The 25,093-nt window shown below is 41.2% G+C and overlaps 1 protein-coding gene across 16 annotated transcripts in view; it reads left to right on the forward strand.

Moving 5' to 3' along the window:
- Positions 1–25,093, forward strand: part of BIN1 (bridging integrator 1) — a 114,271-nt gene that overhangs the window by 84,859 nt on the left and 4,319 nt on the right. For 4 of the 16 annotated variants that reach the window (XM_081852776.1, XM_081852767.1, XM_081852778.1 and 1 more), the window contains 9 exons: positions 390–540; positions 5,931–6,059; positions 10,421–10,531; positions 11,836–11,859; positions 14,542–14,661; positions 17,918–18,037; positions 22,371–22,472; positions 23,475–23,585; positions 24,282–24,383. In XM_081852776.1, the coding sequence (XP_081708902.1) occupies positions 390–540; positions 5,931–6,059; positions 10,421–10,531; positions 11,836–11,859; positions 14,542–14,661; positions 17,918–18,037; positions 22,371–22,472; positions 23,475–23,585; positions 24,282–24,383 (970 nt within the window). Of the gene's footprint in view, positions 1–389; positions 541–5,930; positions 6,060–7,352; positions 7,434–10,420; positions 10,532–11,835; positions 11,860–14,541; positions 14,662–17,917; positions 18,038–22,370; positions 22,473–23,474; positions 23,586–24,281; positions 24,384–25,093 lie in introns of all 16 variants that reach the window. The other 12 variants (XM_081852779.1, XM_081852782.1, XM_081852769.1 and 9 more) reach the window with 9 other exon arrangements.

Consider the following 25,093-nt stretch of genomic DNA (forward strand, 5'->3'; position numbering starts at 1 on the left):
GAAATCTATTCCCCATGCAGCTGTTGTTTGACAAAGGAAGAAAGTTCCCATGGACATCTTCCTGTGAGAGGCAGCAGCTTATGGAGCGAGTGAATTTTTCTTGGCAATTGTGGTGTGGGAGGCAAGAGTTAAATGAATATACCCTATGTGTACTGTGCCCACCCAAAAACGCAGCTGCTGTTTGTTTTTGAAGATAACTTCTGCACCAAACTACATGATTATTGTCACACATTTTCTTGCATTAAAAGTTTGTGCTATTACAGTAATGGGGCCAGGCATCTGTTGCAAAATAATAATTTAAAGGGGTACTTTCCCTCATCCCTTAAAAGCTCATTCAAATGCTGATATTCTCTCTCTCTCTCTCTCTCTCTCTCTCTCTCTCTCTGCAGTGACAGTACCCCAGCAAAAGCAAACAAAACCCCCTCATCTCCGCCTGATGGGACTCCCATCACCAGCCCTGAGACCAAGGCTATCAACCATGAGCCAGAGCCATCCACTTTGGAAACACCTGGGGGAGGCATCCCTAAGTCTCCATCTCAGGTAGTGAGGATTGCTGCTGCTGCTGCTGCTGTTTTTTCCTTGAGGACATACATGACAATGTCATTCATGGTTGGGTTTCCTTGGCTGCTACTCTATGGAGAGTAATGGACTTTTCTCCATTTATGTTCACCAACAGTTCTAGGCAACGCGTATCAACTAGTCTCTCCATTTCTCTCTAATGTTGTTCTTGCCTAATCCAGTTTCTTTATCTACAAACGACAGTACTTCCTCTTCGGTAGGGATTCTATGTAGGCCAAGCTGGTCTTGCTGTGTAACAGGTATGGTACATAACTGTTCTTAAGGACAAGCAGAGGCTATAGATAAACTAAGAAAACCTGTATTGGCATGGACAGCTTCTGGATCAACTGGTGGCACAGGATATCAGTTGAATCAGAAAGTAGAATATGGAAGTTAATTAGAAATTTTTTAAAAGGCAAATGGTTTTGCTAGTTAAGAAAGGTGCATTATGAACTCTTCCATCCTCAATGGACAAGAAACAGGTAAGTGAATTGGACCAGATATAAGATAATGATACTAAGAATGGCATTTTGGATATTTTTTTCTTCTTCTTCAGCATGAGATGCACTATTGCACAAAACCTGATCTTGACTTTTAAAGTGTAATGAGAGCATTTTTGGGTTGTCAGCTTTGCAGCCATAATGGCCAGTTGAAACCCACAACAATCATGCGAAGAGAATAACCTGTACACTGGCAGTTAGACAGTTGTAGGTTTTATGCGAAACAGACTACCTGAAAAGTCTTTGGTATGTCCCCTGGTTGCCCAAGCAACTGCTGAGGATTACTGTACATGAATTGCTGAACAGCAAAGATGGCGGTTCTCTCCTAGCAAAAAAGTTACAGCAGGAAAATGTCAAATGTCAAAATATTTATATTATGTTCCAAACATTAACTTTTTACTATTGCTGGAGTTATCTTGATTTTTCTCAGATGTACATACAGTGTGAGTGGCTTTTATTTGGCCTTTTCTGTGCCCCCCCCCCCGAGAATGTTAGGTTTGTCCTAGCAGTTAAAGCACCAAACACTAAGTTGAGAATATTGTGCTTGTTAGAATGTTAACCCATGGGTGCTGAATTCTGGCTGTGGTATATCAAATGTAGGGCATGTTTCATAATATTTACTGTAACTGTAGATTTATGTAAGGGCTGCCTGTGAGAAGGAATTACAGTATAACCCTCTACATACTTTCACTGTATTCAGCTGTATTGGTCCCAGGTAAGTGTGTCTTGGATGGTAACCTTAGTGTCCAAACAGAACCTAGCAGAACCATTGAAAGTGTTTTGTGTATATAGCAGTATTTTTAAATACCCACATCCTGTCTTTTGAATAGGGCCCTAAATAATATGCCCCAAAGAAGAGGTGGAAATTCTAATTGGAAATATCGTATGTTCTGAGAGTAACCTCTATCTCATCTCAGATATGTTAGGTCCAAGAAGGAGGTGTTTTGGAAAACAGTTAAAACTTGGATATATGGAAACTTGAGGTTTCAGTGTAGGTGTTCTGCTGTAAAAAGGAATTTACAGATGGCCTCTTGAGGTGCTCCCTGATGTACATCCTGCTCCAAACAGCTGATAGGTGGGATTTTAGATTTTTTTTTTTAAAGGGGTAAGTAAGTAAAGCCTCAACTTTTACATCAGGGAGATGAATTCTACTTGCAGCACCTTCTTTCTGTGAGTGATTTCCATATCCAGTTAGGTATATGGATGTGAACCTCTGCTGGTGTATGTATGTGATCCCAGGCATTTTGGGGGCAAGGAATTGAAGCACTGCTGACCCACAATCTATATGTTTGGGATACCAGTTGTTTCTAATTCAGACAAGAAATTCTAAGCCCCCCTCCCTGCCCCCCTCACAGGGTGTGCCTCTCCTTTCAGGTACCTCTTCCTGGGCTTTTCACTAACCCAGTCCTAACTCCTGACTCACTATGACACACCAGCAACCACTGCTACTTGCTCTCTTTCTCTAGCTGATATGGGGTTGGGCCTCTCAGGAAAGGCAACCCTTCTTCCTCATTGCTGCTAGTTGTTTCTTCCTTGGAGCAAACCACAGCCTCACCCTCTCAGTGCCACCTGTGTGGCTGAAAACGACTTACAACAACAAACAAAGCATGCATTAAAACCAGCCAAGACATAGTAACATTTAAAACTCATTCATATTTTAAAAAGGAGGGTTAAAAACATTCCATCCCACAAAGGATTAAAATATTGCCTTCAGGTTTCTGGGGGGGAAAAAAACTCCACTTCTCTCTATCCCCGCTACCCCTCCCCAAAGAAATACAAAAGAAACATGGTTTACTATAGTATCTAGAGCTGACTTTCTCAGCCTTGGGTCCTCAGATGTTCTTGAACTACAGTGTGCATCATCTCTGACCGCTGGCCTTGCTGGCTAGGGATGATGGGAGTTGTAGTCCCTAGGGAGCCAAAGTTGAGAAAGGCTGATCTAGGGAACTTGCCAAGGTAGTGCATTAACAGAAAATACACATGGTGAATGCTGCCATCAGCTGGTGGTTCTTTTTCAGTGCATAGTTCAGCTAATCATTGCAGGTTGGTTGTTTCATTTATTATGCTCATACATCAGAGACAGATCCTAATGGGCATAAAATAGTATTTTTAAACCAGCAGATGGGCACATTAATTTTCCCAGAATATTTTTAAAATGAAATATAAGCATGCAGTAGTAAAGGCATTTCAGCAGGAAATCTATAATTCACTAAGAAGCATTCCTGACAAACCCTCTTCCACAGTTCAGTGGTTTATACTTGCAGATAAATGACTAAGTTGGGTGTGTTGAGGAAGAAGTGACATCTGGAACTTTAATGTGAGTTTTTGAAAGAAGATTTGACAATGTTGACACACTGGAGTTTAGCTAAGCACTAATCAGCTCAGCAATGAGTTGCTCTTAACCCCACCTCCTCATGCAAACAGCACCAAATATTTTTAAAATGCAGTCAGCTTCCTGCTCTATACCTAAGAGTTCTTTTGTGCATTATTGTGTAATGAGAGATACAATATTTTTCTCCTAAAATCAGCATTCTTGTCTGTTGCTAGCTCTCTCGCCTGCCCATGAAATCTTGAGTTGTGCAGGTGGAAATAAGTTTATATAGAAAGTTATAGGAAGGATCCACCATTAAAACATAAAGCAACATTAGATATTTTTTTAGAGGCACATAAAAGTAGACGGTGCATGCGAATAAATGAAAAATACAACCCATTGCCTAACAAAATCAAATTTTAAAAGTTAAAGTGCAAGCCAAAGTACAGACCTCAGGGGGAAAGAAATAAGCTATGTCCAGATGGTGTGGCAGAATGTAGGGGAAGGTGGAAAATCCACTTCCGTAAAGGGAAATTTCTTGAACTCTAAAGGAACGAGTTGACAGCACTGTCTCAAAGTTAGATAATCTGCCTGTCACTGCAATAGTGTATGAATAAGAATTGATCACTTGCATGCTGAAGGTGTGTTCTTGTTGGAAATCTAGAATGACTTCACTTGACACAGTGCAAAAATATTTTCTTAAGTTCTCCAAATGAATGTAGCAGCATTTGAAGAGGGCATGTGAGGAAACTTAAGCCTATTGGTCTTCTTCTAGATGACATGCCCCCTTCTCCAGAACTGTGGAAGACACATTGCTCAGCTGCAGCCAAAAGACTGCCCTATTGAGAAGACATAGTTTCCATTTGATTTTTAGATCCCAGTAGGTGCTGAAAAAGTGCTTGTTAGGTAGTGCGGAGGAAGGCGTAACACTACTTTCCAGAGTTTTAAAAAGCATGAGTAGGGTGTGTGAGAGGGAAGATTGCAGTGCAGATAAACACCCATGTTGCCTCATGAAATCAGGCAGTGGTCTTTCCCAAGAGTGCTGGGCCCTGGGCATGCCAGTTCTTTCTATACTGAAAGCCAAAATGTAGGTTGTGTCTGTTGTTGTTAATAATGGATGTGTCCATTTCTAAAAAACCCACTAAAAACTTTCTCCCACGTCCCCAACCCCCAATTTCAGAAGCCTAATTTAGATTCCCTTCCACCAGTTATATTTAGTGTGTTGCTATTGTTAAAGCAATTAGGAGCATTACATTAGTCTTGACATTCTGCTGCCATTTGCTTGGAGATCTTATAGTTGATCTGAAATTACCTTCTGCATGTGCTGGAATTTCTGCAGCTTTTGATTATCAGCCAGCTGATAAACATATGTATGAAATGGCAGCACCATCTTGTGCATTAAATGTAGGTCTGCAGTTAAAAGAGTTACACCCAGAGATAAGCCACTGTGTTACAAGAAGCACTAAAAAGCAAAGTGTGTGAATCACGTGACTCTGTTATTTTTGGCACTTTTGTGACCTGTGAAACTAGCCAGATTGACTGTTGAAGACCCCAGTATGTAGTTTAGCTTGCTCATGCTTAATTGTCTTCAACACTTCGGAAAACTAGATCTTTTCTGCTAGGCAGGGGCAGCATGACAAGTGTTTTTCACAATATTTTGACTGGGAAGCATTTTTTGAATGGTCAAGTAGCACAACACAATTGAAAACCAACCTACTGCTCTGATATTGCACCTAGAAATGAGACGTATTCCAGCTAATTTAGGTTTCTTAGTATGTTTGGTTGAAAGCATGACACCAAGTGAGCATCTGAGAAAGGAGATGGAAGAGAAGAAAATCTTGACGTAACCAATCCAGATGGTACGGCCCCCAAGTGTGGCCTATGATGTTAAAGAAAAATAAGAGCTGCAATGTAACTTGTCGTAGGAGAATATGGATTCCCAGACCAGCATAATTTTTACTCTTGTGACATTTGTGGTTATTTCACAGGAATGCTGTGACTCCAAAAAGAATTGGACCCTGATTTCTTTTGGTTTGTATCTCAGCCATATTTAGGATGCCTTTGTGATGCTGAACCAAGGTCACTTATAAAGAATGGGTTTAATATATTGGGAAGCCTGTTTTTAGGAATCAGTAAAGCTGGCTTGGGTATCTTCTTTCTCTGTAGGCAGACAGGTACTGCTGCCACGAGTAATGCTGCTGTCTCTCCTGGCTCCTCAGCACTTTTTTTTTGTAGTATGTAAACTCCCTCCTTGTCCTCCAGAAGGTTGCACAGACTCTAATTATGTATGCATGACCTATCTTATGCATATTAATTGTGTTACGCTTCTCCTCTGCAGAAGGGAGACCTGCCCACGACTGAAGTGTAACTAATGATGCGAAGCCTTCTTTTGGAAGTGTGTGATTGTTTCTCCTTCCTCCCATGTGTGGACAACCCCCCTAGACCTCCTTCCCCTCTAGTTGTGTGTGTGTTTTGTATTTAGTTTTTGCTAACCTGGTTCCTGTCTCTGGTTTTTTGGGTGTTGCTGTCTGTGCCGTCGCCATGTGTTCGCTTGCATGCAGTTGCGGAAAGGTCCTCCCGTGCCGCCACCTCCAAAACTCACTCCGTCCAAGGAGATGAAGCAGGAGAACATCATCAACCTGTTTGATGACAATTTTGTCCCAGAGATCAGTGTGACAACCCCCTCACAGGTTAGCTTCTCCTTCTTCCCTGCCTTCCCTTGTCCCTTCCTCTATCCGCTTCACCTTCACCTAATTTTTTTTTTTTTTGGTCCTTTCCTTATTAGAGGTGTCAGGCCATGAAAACTGCTCAGTGCATGAATGTATGGGGGGCCCAATGTGATTTGAACTGGGCAAAAGGGCCGGTGAGTTTTCCCACCACATATTATTGGCTCAGAAACTGTGTCTGAGGTAGATGGAGGCAGAATACGTGGAGAGGTTCCATTATTTTCCAATGTCTTTCATCAAGGCCATTGGAGATCAAACCTATTTCTCCCCAGCTAAATAGGAGAGTGAGGCAGGAAGGCATTATTGTTTCAGGACATTGTGTACCCATACACACCCACCCACCCACCCACACCCACACACCCTCATGTGAAGTGGTCCCAGTTCTGCAGCCAAGTGGAGGAAATGAGGTTTGGATCAAGGGCATCCATCCCCACCCTTTAGAACAAGCTTTTCTCCTGAGGCCCACATTCCTTTCTGGGGAGCTTTCTGGGGGGCCTGGGCAAAAGTGGATGGAGCACAGAATCTAGGGTAAAGTTTAGAAGCTCTGCCCACATAATTTTTCTTAGAGTGAGGAGGAATTGTCTGGATGGGGCCCCCTTCATAACTGGGTCCTAGCATGGTCACCCTGGCTCGTACCTTACATGGTTGGGGCTCGTACCTCACATGGTTGGGGGATTAAGAATTGTGAGATTCTTAAATATATGAATGTGGGCTATGCCTCACAGTGGTAACTTGAAACACCTGTGTGGTTTTAGCTGCCTCCAAGAAAGAAGTGCTTTCTTTTCTTATTGATAAGAGTCTGAGAGACAGATGGGTTTTGTGTTAGTGACTTTGGATGCTTTCATGCATCAACCCTAGACAGGTCATTCTTGGCCCTGGGCCTGCACTTAATATTTTTTAAAGTCACTAGCATCTGCCACCTCTTCAGAGTCTCATGGCCTCTCAAGCTACTATTGTAAAGCTTGAGAAACTGATTGAAAACAAAGTATTCTATTGTAGCTAATTGCCTGAGGTAGTGACTAGGCAAATGGATGATATCCACCACATTGTCCCTTCCCGGGGATGATTTAATTCTAGCCCTTGTGATGGAAGAAGGAAGAAACAACAGCCTGACCAGTTTTCTGGCTACATTCTCACAACTTGCATCATCATCATCAACAACAACATTGTGATGTATAATTTTTTCCCATTATTCATAAAAAAATGACACCTCTAGCAGTTCTGTTTCCTGATTCCGCTCTTCCTTCCCTACCTCAGCGCGGTGGCCTGCGGCTTTTACCTCTTCCTCCTGTTCGACGGCCGAAACATTGCGTGAGGGGCCTGGAGTTGGGAGAAAAGGCAAGTGTAGGCCACAAGTTACAAGGGTTGTGGGATTACCTCACAGTTGTGGGGATACAGGTCATAGTTCTACAACAGATTAGGATTCCTTATTGAGGGTGGGGAGCAAAGGAAGATATTAAGATGCCACTTAGCTAGCTTTAAACCTGATTTTTTTAAAAAAATATATATATAAAAAGTAGGTCTTTGTCATTGCCAGAAACATTTATTGGAATGTTCTGAAACTAATTAACACAGAAATGAGCACCAAGTGTGGATTTCTGTCTGGCCATTTAGTAGCAACCATACATATATGGGCCAGTTCTAGTAGAATAGGGTGTGGGGCTCTTTGGAAATGATGGGAGTTGGAGTCCAAAACATCTGGAGGGCTTCTGGTTCCTCACCCCTGCAAGGGTGGAAACAAAAATCAACAGATCACAATATATCTCTCCATCAGGACTTGATTTTAATAGGTAAGGGGGATGTTTATGTGTGGAAACCTCTTGAGAGATGACCAAAGGGAAGGTTCAGAAGTAAAGGAACTACAAGGGAAAAAAGAGGACCCTGTAGGGGGAATAAAAGGCTTGTAGTACAAAATAAAAGAGGTTGTTGGGAGTAGTGTGTGGGAGCAGTGATTTGTTTACATTTGAGAGAGAGAAGTAAATGAGCCTGTCTAGGATATCTTAGACTAAGGGACTTTTGGAAGAATGCCTGTGGGAAAACACCTGTAGAAAAATGTTATGTGAAAATGCAAAATCAATGATAAGCACAAGGTAGAATTAGTCTCACCATGAGGTACTGCAAGATTATTGTTTCATGTGGCAGGTTCTGAACAGCATTAGAGGCTATCCAAATTGTTCTTAATTTAGTATAATTTTAATGAGGTGGGAGAATGGAATTTGAAGCAGAAAATTCTTAAATGTGCTGCTAGCCATGCAAAAAGGATCTCACCACCTGTTAGTGGCACTTTTCTTTCTTTCTCAAAATCCTGATATGTAGGCGGTGTGGTTTTAAAGAGGTTAATCGTTGGTAACATGCAATAGGCCGAATTTATAGCTTCAGTGAAACGTACCAACAAGCATTGCCATTTCTTTTTGATTTTTCTTCCTAAAGACAAGAGCTCAGAGATAGCAGTGGATACCATGGGGAGCTAGGAAGGAGAGCAGAGGCTTTGCATTAATGGGAAAGCAGAGACTAAAAGTGAGAAGAGTTGCACTTTGTAGAGTCTTTTGGTCAAAGTTGCCAAGGGGCTGCCTTCAGTGTAGGAATTCTGCCTGTATATCCCCCGTTCATTTTGTTATCTGAGAAAGCCGTGGGCCACTGAGCAACCTCCCATCCTTGTCCACACCTATCTTTTCCTTGTAGCATGCCTCAACAACTCTTACACCATGTTTTATATCGTACGTTTCTGTGTAAAAACACTTGCCTAAACAGAGCATTCAGCTTGGGACGCATCCAGCGTGGAGGACACCTGGCATGTACAGGTTTCAAATGGATGGGTTTGAGTCCTAGATCAGAAACCATAGGGAAAAACCTATGATCAATGTATTTCATGTACTATATGTGATTTTTTTCTCTCTCTGTGTGTGTTGGGCTAATTATTTGGGAGGAGAGGGAGGGCAAGCTAACAAGAAAGAGGAACCCTCGGCACATGGTGCAGGTAACTCTGGGGTGTCAGGTAAGCTTCTAGCATGGCTGTACCCTTTTGACCTGAATTGTTTTTTAGTCAAGCACAGAAAATGAATACCTAGAAGGTCTTGCTTCAGTGGTAACCTACATAAGAAATACTTAGGTGATCTGCTGTGAGTATTGTGTAACCTTTTAAAATCTAAATCTATTGGAGTTGAGATTATGAGGCAGAAAACCGCCTTCATTGAAAGCTTGTTCTGATATTGGTAGGAACTAGTGAATGACACAAAAAAGTTAAAGTTGAAATATAAACTGCTGCTGCTTGGAAACTGTGTGGAAAAGAATGTGCTAGAAGTTTCTCTCTTGAAAGTATGTGGATATATCAAACTGATAAAGGGTTTTGCTTGGAAACAGCAGCAATTTAGTTTTCCTCAGTTGGTGCATTTACGTTAGTTTTCACCAGATATCCTAATAATTCAGAAATGTTTACTGCTGTGCCTTGGTTTGGTTCAGAAAGGTTATATTGCATTACTTTGCCTTAGGACCAGAATAACTATCACAGAAGTTGCTGAAATATTTGGACAGAGCTCCTTTCAGAAACAGCCAGCTGGGGAAAAAGGGGTGCCTTGTAAATCATCTTTTTAGGAATATGGACATTAGTCAAAATTTGAATGCTGCCACTGATGTTCTAATTTGCAACCCCAATAGAATTGCTTCTAGTTAATAAGATAACCTCCTGACTAAAAAGAGACCTTTTGGCTAGATATATAACTTGAAATGTATATAATAGAGAACTGGAATAATTTATTAATATTGGAAATAACGTCTGAATATGGAAAGCATTAGAATATGGGCAGGGGAAACAGATTGCAAAAGCTAAGATCTTAAACAAGGAATCTACTGTGTTTCTGACTATGATGATACAGATTTGCTGCTGTGAGTCTCATAGAGAGGCTTCCACTGAAAATGCTTTGCACATCATACATAGTTTCCTTCTTTTAAGAAGTGCCTAAAGTAGTGGCCTAGCTGTGCTGACAGTTGCATGTGCAAGTATCTTGGGTAGGATTTAGGGACCCTGTCTGGAAAGATCACAGGTGATGGTGACCTCAAGAAGATCCCTGATAAATAAGATGCATAGTAACATGAAAACTGCTTAGGCTCTGTGGAATACTGATGCTTTGTTTTCACGGCTGCGTTTCTGCAAAAGTGTTGAGCGTATTGTGGCCACTGGACACATGTGAGCATTCATTGCTTGTACCATAGAGTTGTATGCATCTTTTTTTGCACCTTCAGCTCCTGGGTAACACCTTCTGCATACCAGCCTGCATCCTATACCTGACTAATACGCAATTACTGCTTTTCTTCCTTAATGCTGCAAGTTTGATGCCCCTGGGCCCTTCCAGGAGGGAGCCAGCCTGTTGGATTTTGATTTTGATCCCATTAAACCTGATAACAGCCCTGTAGGGAAGTCGCCTACGCCTGCTGCCCAGGTTGGTTTACTGCTGCCATTCCTTCATGAAATGTTAGACAATATAGACCTCATCAGTCATGATGGGGATGGGTGTGTATGTATGTATTCATAGCAACAGAAGTACATGTGGAGATTTACAAAATGTATCTACAGAGTCTCACATGACTCTTCCTGATGGTTTGCATTAATAACCGTAGCTTATGCTTTTTAGGTGTTTCATGTACACTAACTTGGTAATTCTTAGAATAATCTTGTAGAGCAGCCCAGTGTTTATACTACACTGCTGATCAGGGAGCTGAGACTTGAAGAGATTGACTTGCCTAAGACCATCTAGGAGTCCATGATTGAGTTGAGATTTGAACCACAGATTTCCTGCAATCAGTTATGAGTCAACCTTGGTAGGCTTCTCGTTGCCTTGTTGCCATTATTATTATTATTATTTCGACTGGGAAAGTAATCTGTGGATTCTGTACACATAATACATAATATCCACTAGGTAACTGCATTCTGCAGCTGAGTTTCTCCTTCAGGTACCTAGCATATCAGAAGTCTGCTCCACAGAGCTTTCAGTGTGGCTGCTCCTCTTCTACTTTCTAAAAAAACAACTGAATACATTTTTTGTTTTGACAAATTTTTCCAGCTGGATGTAAAAAGGTCTCCTTTCGTATTGTTTTTAAACCAGTCTGCACCTGGAGTTTTGTAGTGTTCTAAAACTTATTTTTAGCTGTTTTATGGTGTATTTGTAAATTGCCTTGAGTTGCATGCAAAAAGTAATTAATTAATTTAATCAATGGCTCTCCTACAGCACATTATCTGCTGAGCCTGTTTAGCTTCACAGGAATCCACCCTCATCTGGCAGATGCAGAAATTGTGACGTAGTGAGATGAAAATTGGCCATCTCGTGCAGTGTAAATTAGTAGCAGCTAGATTAAAGAACATGAGGGATGAAATGGATAATTCAAAATATCACACAATAAGCTTGCATTAATGTCAATGAATGGTATATTATTAAATGTGGTATCCAGTGCTGGACCTGAGCGGGAGGCAGTTTATGGTGTGTTACTCTCCTCTTCGAATCCCTTCCAGAGTAGGGATTTTTGTGTGTTTCAGCATGTGTGTATGTTACTGATAGTGTAGGAGGCTCCTACAGGGAGAGCAAGGGTAATTGAAAATTGCCTCCCTCTCTCTTCCACTGATGGATATCTTTGTTGGAGGAATCCTCTGGGTGGTACAAGGAGACTTTGTATGTTTGCACTTTCTGTGTTGGCTGAATTAATGATGTCTCAATGTGTTTTTATTCCTGTTGCTCTTTGCTATGCTTAGTCTTTGCCTTGGGATTTATGGGAGGTAAGATTTCTATTAATATAGCTTTCAGTGCAATAAATTCTACCATGTGGTGCTTGGCATGTGTGAGTACTTCCTTCTGTCATTATCATGCAAAGATGATTATTCTTGTCTTGACCTTCTGTTCTCATCCTCTTCAGTGCTATGAACTAAAGTGGTGTGGTACAATTGCAACCTCTTCTGCCCTTTGTCTGTCACGCTGAGAAGAAGTCTCCATCCCCTGTGCTTTGATATTGCCTATTATTAATGGCATTGACTGAAGCACAAACCTTCTTGCTGCAATAATTGTAGACCTTGCTGCTACTTTTTACCTTGTCAAAAAACAAACAAACCCTGCATGCCATTTCCTACCTCTTGATTGTGTAGTATGCATACTTCTCAACTACCACCAAACAATTCCTTATTCTATACATATATTTAGTATAATGCTGTGCTTGCTGATTTGCTGCCGTGGTTCACTAATAACAGAGATTGGAGATCTCTCCAGTACTGCTGGAGAAACGAACCTTTCCTTCTTTCTTATTATGCTGCCAGATATTACGCTGTAATAAATCAGTTTAAAAAGCCAATGGCTTGTAGTTTCCAGACTTTCTTCATAACATTTTGGGCATGTTGAGATATATAGCTTTGCTTGAGTCCACCTGCTAGCAAGTAACCTTTATTCTTTGCTTTTGTGCATTTCCTGATGTCTTTATTAATTCTATATCTTCACAGGAGGATACTTCTTACGTTCTAAGTTAAAATTTAAGTGTACTCATTTGGCTTACTTTATCTGCCATCAGATGTCTTTTGAGGTGTGATTGGCCTTTAAAAAGAATTGTCCTACACTGGTTTCCCATTGTAAATTCATCAAATTGTCTCAAGAAGTTGACTCCCTTGTCTTTCCTGACCCAAGAACCTTCACTATTACTTCTTCCTAAGCATTTTCTCTGCTGTTTTCCCTCCCTTTCCTCCTCATGTAAAGGTTTAGTGAATAGACTGTGTCCTCAGGATAGGTAGCCATTAGATTTAGATCAACCACCCCAGAAAAATGGTGCACTGGGGAAACAAGCACCATATTTCTTCAAACAAATGTGTATGAATCTCCCCACCTTCCATTATTTTCCATTATTTTCCTTCAATGAATTATATATATTCATTGAAAATATATATTATCACACAGCAGGGTTTAACTGCACCAAAACATATAGCAGTCCAGTGAGTAAAGAATTGCTAGCTCAACCACCAAATTATCTGATTTAAATCTAAACATCATTGAGCACTGCATTACCAAAACTTCAGTGCAAGTGAAGTGCAAGTTGACTCATTTCATTCTGTATAAAAGCAACACAGAGAAGCTAGACAGCCCCCCAAATAAAGAAGTATGACAAGTCTCACCTTAGTTAAAATTACTCAACAGAAGTTCTGGCTGCTGATTCAGTAGCTTGCCACCCTAGTTAAAAAGCTTATGAAGCCCGACAGAAGGCATTGTTGTTCAAAATGTATTGTCAATAAAGCCAACCATTAAAGGCAGGAAGTGAGAAAAAGAATTGTAAGCTACTTGTGTGGGGTACTGTGGCCTGGCACCTTTCTGTGCAGTTGAGAGCAGCCCGATCAGATGAGAGGCTGCAGTGGATTACCCATGTAGCTGTGCCTGAGCAACTGTGGTTGTTGAATGGAAAGCCAGTGTGCTGTGGCCTCTCTTGCCCAGTCATAGTGTATGTACAACTACTCCAGAAAAATGGTGCAATTTGGAAACAAGCACCATATTTCTTCAAACAAATGTGATCTATATTTTCCTAGCTTTAGTTGTGGTATAGGATGTTAAATGCCTACCCTAAAGTAGATAGAGATTACGAACCACCAATGTTTTGCTTCTCTCTGAACTGCAACCTTTAACCTAAGACATCTTCTGCTGTTATTTGCTCTGCTTGCTTTTGTAATATCCTTATGTCATGCTGATGGCGTGCTTCTGTAGTTATTGCTGAAACCATTATTGGCTGAACAATTCATTAATTTCAGATTCAAAATATAGACGTTTTTAAGTGGAACGGTTTTCCATGAAAGGTTATGTAATCCATGCTGATATTATCACTGTATGTAGTTTGCTTCTTGTCAGGAACTACCTTTAAGTCTATCTAGCAGTGTTTTGTTGCTAGTTAAGCATTTACCTAAAAACAAATACATTTAGTGGTCGTTCCTTCTTTAAACCCCTGCTCCCACCCTCTGCCAGCAATGGTTATTCTTTAATATATTTTTTTAAGGACTTAATCACCTTCCCCCCAGGATCCATCCAAAATTATGGCACATTTGACTCTTACCTGTTCAACAGTTCTATTTACCCTGGGATTACCGTATTTTTCGCTCTATAAGACGCACCCGACCACAAGACGCACCTAGTTTTTGGAGGAGGAAAACAAGAAAAAAAATTCTGCGCAGTGAAAGCAGCAATCCTTCTTGCTGTTCTTGCTAATGTGATAGCTGCACAGCCTGCATTCACTCCGTAAGACACACACACATTTCCCCTTACTTTTTAGGAGGGAAAAAGTGAGTCTTATAGAGCAAAAAATACGGTATTTCCTTGTCTACTCTGTCTTACTTCTCACTGCACTCTTCTCATTTTTGTATCTTCATGTAACCATGCCTACTGCTATCTCCTCCCATCTCTGTTTCTCTCTCCTCCCTCCTACAAATTCCACCCATCAGCCGGAAAAGACTCCATCTAGCAGCGTTCAATCTATGGATCAGTTTCCGGCCGATAATCCTAGCAATAGTGCGTTCAAGGTGGACTGGCCTGACCAGCCCACTGAGACTAAGATCAGCCAAGTAAGTGAAAGTATTTGAAGTGATCATACATTTGAAATTGTCTTGTTCTGGCTGGTGTGCTCTAGCACAAGCCTGACTCAGTTGTTATTCTTTGGAATGCATTAGGCCGGGGCAAATTTATTCCATTCCCTAGGCACAATAGTAAAGCACATCTCCTTAACCGTTTATCTGGACTGGGGGGAAACTGATGTGGTCTAGTGACTAAAAGTAATAGCTTGGCACGGAAATTCTAGAATTATTTTATCACTGTTTTTAGGGATTGGTGAGCAGCCGTGTACCCATAATAGAGATGCATTGCATCCCTTGAGTTTTTGAAGCTGAATGTTCAGAAAACATTGGAGGAGGGTTCTCTGAGTGTTCAACTTAATATTTGAAGGGTTCGATGCCAGCCCACCTCTGCCTGTTTCCCTCTCTCCCAAGGAAAAGGACTAACTGTGGGGAAGTCAGAATGGGTATCAGGTGGTGAGAGAGTGCTGTAGAGAAACACTCTTTTATTTTCTTTTGGAATATTTACTGCTAAACTGCCTAATAAAAATGCTTCCAGTTTCTTTACAAATGTATGTTTTAGCATTTTTTTGAGTTCCTCGTAAATCATGTCCCATTTTTTTTTAATTTGGTGACAAGTCTGCCACTTGTGGAAAAAGGTTCCTACGGTTTGTTTACACCTCCAACACTTGTTACTATTGTTTTTTTTTTTAATAATATTAGCTAATTTGGATGGGGTCAGGTACCATCTGTAGGTCATTTTCATAAAGTATTATTTAATCAGATAGCACACTATAAATTTTAAATCTTTTTTTCATAATTCTTCCCATTTTTCCATTTCAATTGGGTAGCCGAAATGAGCCCACTTCACCATCACTTCCTTTACTTTTCCATCTTACAAATAATAATAATCTATATGTTTTTGATAATGTCTTCCTATTTTTTAATATTAATTCTTTTTCTAGGTCTTACATCTTTGTATGAAATCCATTTGTTTTTTAATCTAATTTAAAGATTTCATTCAGGTGGTAATATTGTAGCCAGTTCATCCCTGTCTGTTTAAGTTCTTCATATCCTTTAAGTTTTAATTGGTTATTTTCTTCTTCTAATATTTCTTTATAGGTGAGCCAATTAATTTCCATGTTTTTCTTTTTCACTTCTATTGCCTCTACTGGAGACAACCATCAAGGGTTTTTTGGGTTCCAATAGTTTATTTCTCCCCCATACTGTAAAAAGTGATGTCCTTATTATATGGTTAAAGAATCCTCTGTGCATTTTGACTTTGTCATATCCAAGATAACCATGCCAGCCGAACCTATTGTCCCGGCCTTCAATGTCTAATATATTGGCATTTTTAGTAGTATCCATTCTTTGAGCCATACTAAACATGCAGCCTCTTAATATAATTTAAGGTCTGGCAGTGCGAACCCTCCTCTGTCTTTTACTTCCATTAACAGTTTAAACATAATCCTTGGCTTTTTGCCCTGCCATATAAATCTAGCCAGGTCTAGGGGCAACTTCGCCTTCTGTTGCATCCCTTTCTCTTTCGTCTTGCTGCTCGTCTGTCTCAAGATGGCAGCAGCACAAACTACGACCCGACACTGAGCGTGCTAGTCTGGAAGTCTTTCTAGCAGTGTTTTGTTGTTAGTTAAGCATTTGCCTTCGTTAAATATTCTCAAAGCCATTGAGAAGAGGGTATTCTGTAGATCCAGCTCTATGTTTTGTACAACAAGTTACCTTGGATGGGATTGTGTAACCCACCCACACCAAAAGACAATTCAATGAGACCTCGATGAGCATGGTGCTGAGGGTGTGTATAGGGAATGAATATTCAAATGCACACTTGTACCAGTTGTTCACACAGATGTTTACTCTACAAGTTGATTTCCCATGCTATTTCCTCCTGAAGAGAGCCAGGGGTTGTGGATTGTGATACATATTGTAACATCAAAGACCCATATACTGGTGGGATGGGAAAGCTATTTTAGAATCAAACAGCCTGATATAAATGTAACTGATGCAGATATGGGCTGCCATAACTCAGAGAATCTGCTTTGCATGTAGCAGGTCTCAGTTTTCAATTCCCAGCATCTCCAGTTAGAACAGGAAGAGACTGCTGTCTGAAACCCAGTCAGGGTAGACAATGGTGAGCTAGATGGCTTCCTATATTCTGTTATTTTCCCCAGAAGGTGTTTGATCCAAAGACACAAAGAAGAGATATGGGTTTTAATCTTTATAATACAACTTTTGCAACTAAATAAGCTATACAGTTAGAGTCCAAATAAAAGGAAATGAATATTTTATGACATAAAATAAATTACCCCAAATGTTATAAAATAAGATAAACCAAAATGTCAGATAAGCTTGTTAAGTCCATACTCAAATTCACCTCACAGTTTCAGGCTTTAATTTAGCTCACTATAGATCATATATCTATATACAGTATCTACATATCTGTCTGTATATATTTATATATACTGGTAGATATATATAGATATACATATTCTGTGACTGGAAAACCACAGCTTAAAAACAAATACATTTAGTGGTCTTTCCTTCTTTAAACCCTTGCTCCCACACTCTGCCAGCAATGGTTATTCCTTTTATATATATTTTTAAAGGACATAATCACTTCCTTCTGTGTTATGGAATTAAATCTACTGAGATGCTAAATTCAGTGACAAAATTCAAAATGTGGCTCCATTCCCATCTTCTGCAGCAGAGAAGGTGTCACTGAGACAGCTCAGCACTGCCTTTGTGGATTTGGCAGTGCATAGAAGCAGTGAGGGAGAAAGCAAGAGGTACTTAATGATGTAGGAGGGATTTTTAGAAATATCCAGGGATGCCTTGACAAGGCTAAACCAGGACAGCATCCTCTGGAGAATAGTGCTGCCTGATGCTTGACACTGGCAGTCTTCCAGGGCAGTTCTACTTGCACTGCCTGTATCCATGGAAGCTCCATCTGCACCCTAACAATCCACTCCATCCCAACGTGAACTACCCTGGTCAATAAATGGAGGCACTTTTGTCAGACCATTGGCTGCAGGGGTAATGTTGACCCCACCTTCCCCCCAGGATCCATCCAAAATTATGGCGCATTTGACTCTTACCTGTTCAACAGTTCTATTTACCCTGGGATTATTTCATTGTCTACTCTGTCTTACTTCTCACTGCACTCTTCTCATTTTTGTGTCTTCATGTAACCATGCCTACGACTATCTCCTCCCATCTCTGTTTCTCTCTCCTCCCTCCTTCAAATTCCTCCCATCAGCCGGAAAAGACTCCATCTAGCAGCGGTCAATCTATGGATCAGTTTCCGGCCGATAATCCTAGCAATAGTGCGTTCGAGGTGGACTGGCCTGACCAGCCCACTGAGACTAAGATCAGCCAAGTAAGTGAAAGTATTTGAAGTGATCATACATTTGAAATTGTCTTGTTCTGGCTGGTGTGCTCTAGCACAAGCCTGACTCAGTTGTTATTCTTTGGAATGCATTAGGCCGGGGCAAATTTATGACCTCTTGCACCCAGCACTCTTCCAAAGGAATTAGAATTTACCCATTCCCTAGGCACAATAGTAAAGCAGGGTATAAATAATAAATTATTATTATTATTATTATTATTATTAATGAGAAGGGGCAGGCAGGCAGAGACTACAACCTCCCCTCCATCCAAACAAACAAAGGCTTACTCACTGCCTACCTACCATTCTGATAATTGTCTTTTCTTTGTGTTTTCAATGTAGGGAAGTTTTTTAAATATTTGATGCTTTGATGTGTTTTAATAGTCTGTTGGGAGCTGCCTAGTCAGATGGGCGGCATATAAATAATAGAATTATTATTAAGTTCATCAATTCCTAATTTGTTCAAGAGAGATTTTGCTGTTAGAAGTGTCAAATAAAGCAAGGGTTGCTATGTCCTGCTGCATGTGGGATGGGAGTGAGGGGGAGAATTTTACCTAGGCATTGTTTATCCTGCATTGCTGACTTTCCCTATTGTCAGAATGCATACTGGTTCCTTGTGTGTGGCTTTGTTTCAGTGGAGTGTGGCCCACAATTATTTATACCAAGTGTGGAATATGTGTGTATTCTTTGGTATGATTCTCCTGAAGTCATTTATTATTAAATACTTATTCATACAATACACCATTAATTTGAGAAACCAATCAAGACTAGTCCTTGATTGTTATATGAAACCTCCAGGTTTAGAGATAGGATATCTCTGAATATTAGCTACTGGGGAGCAACATTGGGAGGGGGCTAGGACCTGAATATACCGGTAGGTTTCCCATATTGGCTAATGGGAAACAGGATGCCTGACATGATGGACTACTGGTCAGATCCAGCAAGGGTCTTCATATGGAAGCTAAACAGAAATAGTTGCAGTTTCAATGTAAAATAATAGTGATTACTAAAAGGGTTTTGGAATTCCCTTTTAATAGACTCTCTCAGTCTTGTGCATCAGAGCATATCTATCCTGCATCATGTTGCCTTTATGTAGCATGTGGCTTTGTAAGAGCACTTACACAGTGCCTGTATCTTCTTTGCTCCTATATATTCTAGTTCAATATATAGGCAGTTCAGTTAGCTTTGTGCCACTTCCATTGTAGTGTTTCAACAAGTAGACTCTATAATGACTTCTCTGAAGAGGCCTATTAGGAATACTGCCATCTTGGACAATGGCTAGTCAAGTTGTTTAGTGCAGAGATCCGTACTGGAAACCTTTTGAGAGCAACACTTGGATGTGATTTTACTTATCCTATATTGGCAATATGTAAGTTTCAATCAATGGTGGCAAGTGGCATATGCTCTTAAAGCCCTTGTAGACGAAAAGGAAATGTGACGTGTGTTCATTCATACACTGGGAGGTAGAATGGGCAGCTTTAATGATGTGCATAATATTCCTTTCTACATTACCTACCCACCTGTGCCACTGCCATTTCCCTCATACTCCACTATGTAGATAAATAATATACATTTGGGTCAGCATGAAAATGACAAACCCAGAAGAAAGCCTTATCTATTTCATTAATGGGTAGTGGTATTATTATTATTATTATTATTCTGCTAAAAAAGAATAATCATTATTGTTTATACCCCCATCGATTTGCATATTTTATTCTTCTGAAGAAAAGAAATGTTGTTAGCATCAACAAAGATTTCCCTGATCTTATCAGTTTCCCCAGAGATGTGGGGAAGGGGGCAGCCATGGTGTGGCTGCCCAAAGTTATGGGAAAAAAGGAAGAAGGAAAAAATGTACTTCAGTTGCAAAGCTTCTGTTCATAGATGAAAGGGGGGGAAAGGCAGGAAGACAGAAATATGATCTGTATATCCACCACCCTTCAAGGCAATCGTTTTTTGAAACTTCATGTAAATGCATTGAAAACTGCACTTCTATCTTTAACAAATGAATGCAAATGGTAGGAGAGAAGCCAAAAATCACTTTAAATAGCATTTTGGAACTGTTCACCTCAGTAGGTGAACCTTTCAGCATGTCAGGTCCTCTGTTCCATAGGTTCCATTATCAATCTTTTTTGGTTTTAATCTCTGATAAATGTTTCTTAGCTTGCATTCACACGGCAGTTTATTTTGTTTTCCTGACATTTCCCTAACATAAATTTCTGCCTTATATTCCAGCTTTCACACAACGTTAAAGACACTTCCAGAAACAGAGCGGAATGTAGCTTGAGTTTAGTGCTCATTTCTGCGTTATTTGCAAATGGATTTTTTTTCTTCTAGAAATGAGTGCTAAACTTGTGTTATAGTCTGCTTTATTTCTGGAAACGGTTTTTATGTCACCTGAAAGTTAAAATATATGGCAGAAATCAACTAGGAAACACAGGGAAAATATAATAAACTGCTGTGTGAATGCAGCCTTACTGTAAGATTGAGATGCATGTAATCCTATTGATTAACTGCTGAGAGGTAGGAAATTGGATGGGTTCTTACTAGTCTCTTCTTCAATGGCCAGGTGGTGGCAGTCTTTGATAGCATTGATTTTCACTATATGCTGCCAACTCTGCACAGCCTTATGTGGTATAACTGATCGGCAGGGTGTATGCCATCTTCATATCTGATCTGATGGTCTATTATTTTAACTGCTGCTGACTTAGAACGGTGAACTTGGTGACCAGTTGACCCTGGTCCAAAAGGCAGCTTCTGTTGTTCTGTTGTCATAAGGGTCTGCTGTTATTAGGAAGCGCACTGCCAGATTTCATCAGACTTTCCTTTCCAAGTCCTGCAAGCAGGAATTTTCTCAGCCACGTTCAAACGTTTTACTCAAGGTGAAGTGCGTCAGTTTTTGAAGTTATGCAACTGTATGAAGAGATACAGCAGTTTTTCGCAGCCATAAAAGAAACAGTAGAAATTATGCAATCATGCGGAAGCTGGAACCTTCTGGGCACACTGTTGGCTTATTTGGCAAAAGACAGGGTCAGCACTGGAAAACTTGAGAACATGAGGTTGTTTTCAAATGTGAGGTTTTTAAATAGCTCTTGCTTCAAGCTGCTTTGTAATACAAATGCAAAACCTTTATTAGCTGGATCATTTTCATAACCCAAGCTGCGCTTCGAAACCCCCAAACATACCCCCCTCCAAATGAAGATACACAGGATTTTAGTTTAAGTTATTGGCAAAATTTAGGCCACAACTTTATTAAATACAGAATGTGAGTGGTACTGGCTTAGGCATTGGATTCACCCGACTATATCAGACTCCCATCTGCTTCGCAGGGAATCTGATAAAAGGGTGAAACACCACCAGAGGGAGCCCCACCAGTGAGGACCGACTTGAGCTCCCCCGGTGTCTCCGTGGGGTCCTGGTATGGCCCTAGCTCCCAGCACAGAGTTTCGGACAAGACCCAGGCCAACCACTGATTCCTTTAATGGGATACCCTTAACCTTGGAGGGGCAGGTGATGGCCACCCCCCTCCCCACATATCACTGATCCAATGCCTAACGGTCAGACTTTACAAAGTTGTGACAATTGCTACGTGGTAGGCAAAAACCAAATGGCCATGCCAATCTGCCAAATGGAAAAATTCCTACCAGGCCCCTGTTGCAAAACAGGTGACCAACAAAGTCCACAGCAAGGCCAAGTGCACCAAGATAAAGGGCGGCGGGTGGGCGTTCCTCTGCGCGAAGGCAATGAGGACCAGCAAACAACACGCAGGGCATAAATCAAGTTTTGCAGCCACCCCCTAAGCCAAGCCATTGGCTTTAGGGTCCAGGAAACATGCAAAACGACCATAACCCTGCCCACCCCAGCAGATGGGAGATGCTCGGAGGCCCAATCGCAATGTGTACCCTCCATGAAGAGGATCCGATTTAACGCAAATAGTGCAGGAAACCCCTCAAAGGTGCGCCTCCTTTAAACTTGACTCATGAAAAGTATCTGAGATGGGTGAGACTGACCCACAAAGCGCAACCACAAAGACTTAATAAGCAGCCAACTCAATGAGCTCCAGGCTACATTCCAGCCCAGGGTCATTTATTCTTCCTCAAAGTGGTGCAGCTTGGATCTGTGCCAACACATGGACTTGGGATACCCAACTGGTGCTGATACCTGACTGTTTTAAGAGTGTGGGTGCTGCAGTCCAGCTCAGGACTCAGACTCCGCTCAGCATTGAGCTGCAGATGCTCATAATTCTGGCAAGGCCTAAAGATGTGGCAGGTCATGCTCTCCTGGGCATGCTGGGGTTCCAGGAGTTTAACTGGCTTTTGTGTTGCAGCCCACAGAAGCCGCTCCTGCTGGTGCTGAGGCAGCTGGCAAAGAAGCAGCAGCAGCTGGAGCTGAAGCAGCTAAAACCGAAACTGACTCAGGATCTGCCTCAGTAAGACCATAGGCAAGGGAGAGGGGTGGTGGTGGTGGGATCTCTTTCTCCCATGTTGCTGGCACACAATATATAATCACTGTTTCACTTAACTCAGTCAGATGGGAGCCCGTCAAAGCGACACTGTTGTAGCTTCTGTTCTTCAAGTAGTACAGAATCCTTGATGGAGGGGCCCAATTTGCTGGGTTGAACAAAGCCTTTTAATTATCTGCAGGTGGTCTTCCAGAAGAAAAATGTCCCCTTTGATGCAAACAGCTAAGCATGTAGCAGCAGCAGTTGCAAGTGGTCTGAGTCAGAAAGAATATCTCCACTGTTCTCCCCAGTCCCAGTTAATCACCACCCTGGCTCTTTCATGTCATCCAACAGCCTTTGTTGCTCTGACAGATCCCTCCAGGCAAACCATGAAGGCTAAAAGCACAAAACCCTTTCTCATTTCCCCTCCCTAAGTTTTGATTCCACTTTCTCACCATGTCTGCCTCTGCTAAGAAATTTGGCCAGAGGCATCAAATTTGTTGCTCTTACAAGGTCACTGAGTTGTTAGTTCTTGTGCATGAAAATGATGCTGAGGACGTAGAGGTCAGAGGCCACCAAGAAGAAGACAGGTAGCAATTTCAGATCAAGGAAAGGAAAAAAAAAAAGATTTAGAAGAACTTCTGCCTTTTACTATGAACCTATATCTCCTCTCACCCTTGTGACAGACACCTGCTGTGTGTTCCATAATCTTTATACCACCCTAATTTTCCCTCTAATATTTGCCACTGTCTGTGATTCCCTTTTTAAAATTCCCATCTTGTCATGAGTCATTCTCTTCACCTTAATGGCTACTCTGGGCCATAAATTGTAACATCCACGTGGTGGAGGAAAAACACACAATACATTGGCGCTGAATTTTTGAATAATGGGGTGAACCAGTTTAGTGCAGTGGGGTCTCATTTTGCCAAGTGTCTTGTTTCAAGTGTTCCTTCTTGTGTTTTCTTTGCCTCCCTTCACTGCTATGCTTAGAGCTCTCTGCCTGCTGTAGTTGTGGAGACCTTCCCAGCCACAGTCAATGGAACAGTTGAAAGTGGAGCCGCTTCTGAAAGGGCTGACATGCCACCAGGTTTCCTGTTTAAGGTGAGTGTGAGGAAGAACATTTACCTCAGCCGAGCACACATTCCACACCGTTGTCCATTAAAATGAATTTGTGTTTCCTTGTCAGTTAAGTGAAGAGTAAGGGCAAGCCAAAGGGAAGAGACAGGATCAAGCATCATTTAGTGCATCGAGAAACCTTGTGCACCATAGTATGGGTGGCTTCCAACAAATTAGGATCTGTTGTTTCCTCAATGTTAGCCAAAAACATAGCCTTCATAGTAGCATAGAGAACTGTCACAAAAGATACATGAGCTGGACCATTTCTGCCCCCTTATAATTCAAGCACTGTCCCAGGCATCTCTTTTTCTAACTTATTTGGTGAAATAACCAAAAGAAAACAACCAGTTGTGTCTCCCCTCCTTTACACCCTTCGGAGAGAATCATCCTACCATAGAGCTTCCCTGGTTCAAATTTATTTTATTTTTATTTATTAAATGTCTATAATGTCATTTGTTTAAGGATCACAGTGGGGCTTACAATATAAAAACACAGAAATACAAAACATATTAGCAAACAAAACAATAACTTTGCAGGACAAGAGGAGGTGGGATAGCGGATAGATAATCATGTTTTCACTTGTTGGTTTGGGTAAAAGTGGACAGGAGCTGGATGCATCACCCCTTCTTCATGAAATGGAGCAAGCTGTCTCCCTTCACTGGAGTCATTATTTCTTTGCAGGCACAAGCCATGCATGACTATGCAGCCACTGACAGTGATGAGCTACAACTGAAGGCTGGAGATGTTGTCCTGGTGATTCCATTTGACAACCCAGAGGAGCAGGTAAGGAGAGCATGTGGGATTTATCATCCAGCAGATGAATGGAGATGATGTCTTGCAAAACCAGAATCTCTGAAGTAACTGTCTGCTTGATTCTTTGAAATGATTAGTATAGAGCAGGGGTGGCCAACCTGCCGCCCACAAGCCAGCTGAAGCCTACAAAGCTGTCTGAAAGGCCCTGCTAGCTCCTTACAAAGGCACCTCTTCCTTACTTTTCAAACCTCTCCTCTGGTTGGCTCCAATCAGCACAAAGGGTGAGAAGAGTTATTCTCAGGGGCTAAATCATGTTGTGATTGGGTGGTTCCTGGGTGCTGGAGAGTGGGACTCTGCCACAAAAATAGTAGTGGATCTTCAATCCCTCACAACCCTATGTGCCTCTTGTGTGTCACCATCACTAGCAGATCAGATCACTCTAGAAACTGGAAGCATTCAGTCCTGTTTCCTGAGTGCCTTATGCAAACAATTGACATTTTCTTATGCAAGGCCTCAATAACCTTTAGATACTCTTGATGCAAGAGCCACTTTGTACCTCATGAGCGGAAATGACCAAGATGTAATCATATTCAGTTTTTCACAATAACAGCTTCCTAGGAGATGCCATAGTGTTGAGAGAGAGAGAGAGTTTTATTTTGTTCATAGACAAGCTCTCTTCCTAAAGTGATAATGTATTAGGAATATCTCTTCTTAGCAAATAGCACCTTTAAAAATGTTTT

This window comes from Podarcis erhardii (genome assembly GCF_964252035.2).
Source record: "Podarcis erhardii genome assembly, chromosome: 1".
NCBI classification, from domain to species: Eukaryota; Metazoa; Chordata; class Lepidosauria; order Squamata; family Lacertidae; genus Podarcis; species Podarcis erhardii.